Consider the following 5,545-nt stretch of genomic DNA (forward strand, 5'->3'; position numbering starts at 1 on the left):
TAATGGCTAACATGAATGAAAATTCATTTCCATCATCTAAACCAGATCTACATCTAAAAAAGGTTTTGCTGTATGTCTGGTGGAATATAATAAGTATTGCTCACATTGAATTATTGGAACAAGGGAAAAGCATTACTGTAAAATTTTATTGTCAACAAGTTGAATATGTCAATCAAGTTTTGCTCAAAAAACAACCAGTTCTAGTCAATAGAAAGGAAGTCATTCTGCAACATGGTAATGTAAAGCTACATTCAGTGAAGATAATGCAAGAAGAGATAAATTTATTAGGCTTGAGAAGTACTACCTCACTGTCCCTACTTAACCCGTTCTTTACTTAGATCACCTGAACACTTTAGCTGTCTTAAAATATTCAGAAGTTTGGGCAATGTCGAAATGATATTTCCTGCAGTTTTCTCTTCTATAGAACCTGATTTTTTTTCTGCCTGAGTTATCAAAAAACTGGTTTCAAGGGGGTAAAATGTTATTGCTAATGATGGTGATTAATGAATTAATATACTTACATTTTATGTTGATTTGAACTTATTACATAAAATATGACATTACTTTGCAAAGGGTACCCCTAATATAAATGTATAATGTATATAAAATCAGTGGCATGTAAAAAGCACCCACTATACTCTTGGAGTGGTTGGAGTTAGGAAGGGCATCCAACTGTAGAAACATTGCCAGATTAGATTAGAAACTGGTGCAGCCGCTGGCTTTCCAGACCTCAGTCAGACCATCCAACACATGCCAGCATGGAAAACAGATGTTAAACAATGATAATGATGATTTTGTTATGGCTGTGTGGTAAGACGTTAGCTTCCTAACCACATGGTTCTGGGTACATTCCACAGTGTGGCACCTTGGGCAACTCTCTTCTACTATAGCTTTGGGCCAACCAAAGTCTTGTGAGTGGATTTGGTAAACAAAAACTAAAAGAAGCCCACTGTATATGTGTGTGCTTGTCCCTCACCACTACTTGACAGCTGGTGTTGGTGTGTTTATGTTCCTGTAACTTAGTTGTTTGGCCTAAGAGATCAATAGAATAAGTACCAGGCTAAAAAGAAAGTGTTGGGTCGATTCATTTGACTAAAATTCTTCAAGGTAGTAATTCAGCATGGCTACAATCAAAGGACTGAAATTAGTAAAAGAATATGTGCATGTGTGTATATATATATATTTGCATATATGTGTCTGTCTATGTAAAAATTGATTTTTATCTTTTTCCTCTTTTCACAGGACAACAAAAATGTTACAAGGATTGCAAAGATTGTGAAGTCTCTTGTTTGGGAAATGTCTGACACATATGCAGGACAGGTGTTTATTGCTTAAGAATCCACTGTTATTCCTTACAAACAATGCAAATATGAAAGAAGGCAGATATATATATATATATATATGAGACATTATTAGACACTCTTTTTACTGAATTCCCTTAATTCAATATTTGCCGTGATCTGAAATATGAAAATAGAATAAAAGGGCTAAAATTGTTTTGTAAAATCCTTATTTTTACTTTTTTCAAAATATTTTTGATTCAACACTAATTTTATATACTTGAGGTATACTTAAACCCCATTTGATTGATATATCTGAGACATGTTTATCACTGGTTGAAAGCTATTAAATTCTAGAAGACAAGGAATATACATCTATATGAATAAGTATCTGCATGCATATCATCATCATCATCATCGTCGTTTAACGTCCGCTTTCCATGCTAGCATGGGTTGGACGATTTGACTGAGGACTGGTGAAACCGGATGGCAACACCAGGCTCCAATCTAATTTGGCAGAGTTTCTACAGCTGGATGCCCTTCCTAACGCCAACCACTCAGAGAGTGTAGTGGGTGCTTTTACGTGTCACCCGCACGAAAACGGCCACGCTCGAAATAGTGTCTTTTATGTGCCACCCGCACAAGCCAGTCCAGGGGCACTGACAACGATCTCACTCGAAAATCCTACGGGAGCCAGTCAGGCGGTACTGGCAACGGCCACGCTCAAAATGGTGCATCTCATGTGCCACCCGCACAAGAGCCAGTCCAGGGGCACTGGCAACGATCTTACTTGGCTTGCCGGGTCTTCTCACGCACAGCACATTTCCAAAGGTCTCAGTCAGTAGTCATCGCCTCGGTGAGGCCCAATGTACGAAATGTATATATATATATATATATATATATATATATATATATATATATATAAGGTGTATTTTGCCAGTTGTTTTGACCATCATTATTTGAATGTTCATTTGCCCATACTGGCACAGGTTAGGTGATCCTGCAATACAACATATCAATTCTTTTCTCAGTCTTCTCTCTATAACTCTGAATGTCTTTTTTTATCTTCCTTGACTATGAACAGATTCCACCTGACATCACACTACTTTACCATCCAACTAATGCAATCATCCCTCCTTCATACATTTGTGGTCCACAGTTATTTCTGTTCTCATTTATATTTTCCATTTTAAGCTAATGACATGCATACAATTCATCTTTTTTCCAGTCACAAATATCTTATTCATTCAAATCTCACTACCATGAAGTATCATGTTTTTGAAAATACTCCATAGTCTTATATTTTGAAAGAAAACATACATTTTTGTTGTTAATACAAATAACAGCTTCTGAACTTCTATCCATTATTTGCTTTAGCAACTGCAACCTCATTCCAATTATTTTCATACTAATCAGATTTTATAGATAACACTACTATAACTAGTCAGCTGTCTGTGTTCTTCATAGGTACCTTATCTGTAAACTATTCTTGTACATCTCATGTATTTGATGTACTGCTTCTCTGTTAATCTACTTTCTATTTCTTTACTTCTTTTATATTGTCATTGTTTGCACTAATATAATTCAAGTTCACACCCATTTTTTTTCTACAAACTTTCAAGATAGAGATTTTGTGCTCTCTGTTACTAGCATTTTCATTTATGATATATTGATCCTTGAATTTTTGACCATGTTTTTTTTTGCAATTTTTGCAATGTTTTCCGAAGCTCTGCAATGAGAATCCTGTCATTAGACTATAAAAGCCCTAAAGAAAATTATGTAATCCTGACCTTTTTTTTATTGTCTTTTGTTTGTTTGAGAACATTACCTTGCAATTTTGAATACTTCATGCTTCTCATCATCATTGTTCAGTTTGTTTCCGAGCTAAATAAATACATACTAGACCTTTTGACATTGCTCCTTGCTTTTCTTGACCTACAAAAATAGCACCCTTCCTTTGATCAGGAAGGGGGCTGTGCCTAATCTCCAAAATCATTTGTCTTTTAGAATTGACAAGCTATGCATCTCCTGCTCTCTGTCTAAATAGATGTTACTACGAAGTAGAATTTTTGCTTATTATGGGATCTTTTAGCTTCCTTACATTCCTTGAGCTTGACATTTGTTTCCTTCTTCACTCCCAGGAGCACATTAATGATCACAACCATCTTCATGTCTTGTTCTTTGGTAAGAACAGAATTAATTTGTCTCTCATACCTACTTGATTGATAGGTGAATGCATGGTTGGCATTCTGAATTGTGTGGCAACTATAGTTTATTTGTATTACAGAATTCCATAAACTTTGATGCTTTATTTCCTGTACAATACTCACGGCTTCTGTGCACCTATTCTGGTGTTTTCTGACATGGCCTTTGAAATCACCAGTTATGATATTTTTGTAATCAGTTCTTGATGTAATATGTACAAAAACTGCATAAAACAAAATCTTTTGCTTGAATGTTAATCTTGCTTATGGAAGAATCATGGATGGCTACTTGAGTTCACTTATTGTCATTTATCATGTCTATTTTAATTACATTACTCACCTTTCTGCTAACAGTATACATTCACTATCTATACTAAGGTGGTTACCTATTCAAAACATACCTAAACTCCTTTCCTGTGTCAATTCTCACTGAAGCAACATTCTACCTCACTTTTCCACAAAACATGTGGCATCTCAAATATCTAACCTGACTCAGCAGTAACAGTATAAAATTCTAAACGAAGCTCTGACAAAAAATAGTGTGTTGCTGTTGCTTGATAATTGAGGGGTGCTCACACTCAACTTCCATACTTTAACATAACTAATGCCAGTGTTACAATAGAAGTGCTGTTCTGCATGCTTTGTTGACTGGGCATTCTTTTTGCTACTTAGCACAGTGAATTTGGTATGTTTATTGTACAACAAACAGGTTTTACAGATTAAAGGTACTCTATACTCCATATTGAAATAATTTAAAGTTGCTGATCTCCAAGTTGCATCTTTTTAATACAGTATATGGATCCATCACTCTCCTGTGTACAAGGGGAACATTTAACTGATGATGGGCATTTTGTGACTGAGTTTCTAAAGAGTGTACTAAAGATTCCATACCTCATCAATGCCACAAATTAAAAGAAAATGGAGAGTTGGTAAAAGAGCTACTAAGGTAACAATTATTCTGTGAAAGATGAAATTGTTAAGACAGTGCTTGGTGGAGAGATGAAATATCTTTGTGAGAAGCATGTTGAAGTTATTACAGAAAGTCATGAAATAAAGCACAGAGACAGTAAATGTAATAGAAATTAAATCTTACAAAACTGAAAGCTTATACCAGTTTCATAGTCACACATTAATGAGATTAAAGTCATGTAAAAGCACTCTTGATTAGACAAAAGTTGAAATGAACCAGTAAGATTCATTGTCCAATTTTTATATTTTTATCCATTTCCAAGATTATGTTGCACCTGAACCCTAGTCATCTGAAATGATTTATTCGAAAGGTTTAAGTGGAGTACAGTAAGTGAAAATTAGATATGTCAATCTACAAGTAAGCTATATTATAAATGTTGTGGGTAGTACACTCTGATTGGCCCAAGTATCTACACTTATTACTATCATCAGACAGCTTTGATAACTTGTATTTATCTTTTATTTAATCCAGTGTTATATGTGGTACTGTATGGAATGTGCCACTTTCTTCTGAAACTTGTGTGTATTTTTGACTGCTGTTGAATAATTTGGAAATTCTCATAAACGTGAGAATTTGTTGTAAGATTACATTTCGATATTTTGGTTATATATTTTGTGTCAACGACTGGGTACTTATTTAAATTTATAGCTCAAGTCAATTGCCTTAAAGTTTATTTTTCTAACTGTACATACAGCTGTCCCAGGTAATGACCAGAAAGAAAGCATTTTACATAATCAGTTGTATAGTTGGACATGTTCATTTTAACATTATACAAACATAAAATTCTATGAAATTGTTCTGTTTTAGTAAACCTAGTTTTAATGAGTTAGTCATGACTTTTGCAGGCCCTCAAAGATTGGTGGAATTGATGCAGTTAATGTTCAGTGCAACATCTGCAAGACAAAAGTGGATGAGAAAGAGGTTCCAGCAGGTGATGTCATGAGGAAAAGGATTGGATAAAATGGTTAGTGCAGTACGAGTGATAAGAGGAGGAGAGATGGGTGAAGTGGATATATAGTTCATATAGTGAAGGCACATTATTTGGACAGAGGTTATAGTTTGTTGGTGAACAAGTCTTTGTCAATCAGTTG

At 34.8% G+C, this 5,545-nt stretch overlaps 1 protein-coding gene across 2 annotated transcripts in view; it reads left to right on the forward strand.

Moving 5' to 3' along the window:
• LOC106878830 (D-ribitol-5-phosphate cytidylyltransferase) overlaps positions 1–1,506 on the forward strand; it is a 140,179-nt gene extending 138,673 nt beyond the window's left edge. For both annotated transcript variants that reach the window (XM_052967256.2, XM_014928169.3), the window contains one exon: positions 1,243–1,506. In XM_052967256.2, the coding sequence (XP_052823216.1) occupies positions 1,243–1,335 (93 nt within the window). In that variant the 3' untranslated portion in view covers positions 1,336–1,506. The remainder of the gene's footprint in view (positions 1–1,242) is intronic.
• Positions 1,507–5,545: the final 4,039 nt, after the last annotated feature.

The sequence above is a fragment of the Octopus bimaculoides genome, chromosome 4 (genome assembly GCF_046866305.1).
Source record: "Octopus bimaculoides isolate indiv1 chromosome 4, ASM4686630v1, whole genome shotgun sequence".
Taxonomy (NCBI): Eukaryota; Metazoa; Mollusca; class Cephalopoda; order Octopoda; family Octopodidae; genus Octopus; species Octopus bimaculoides.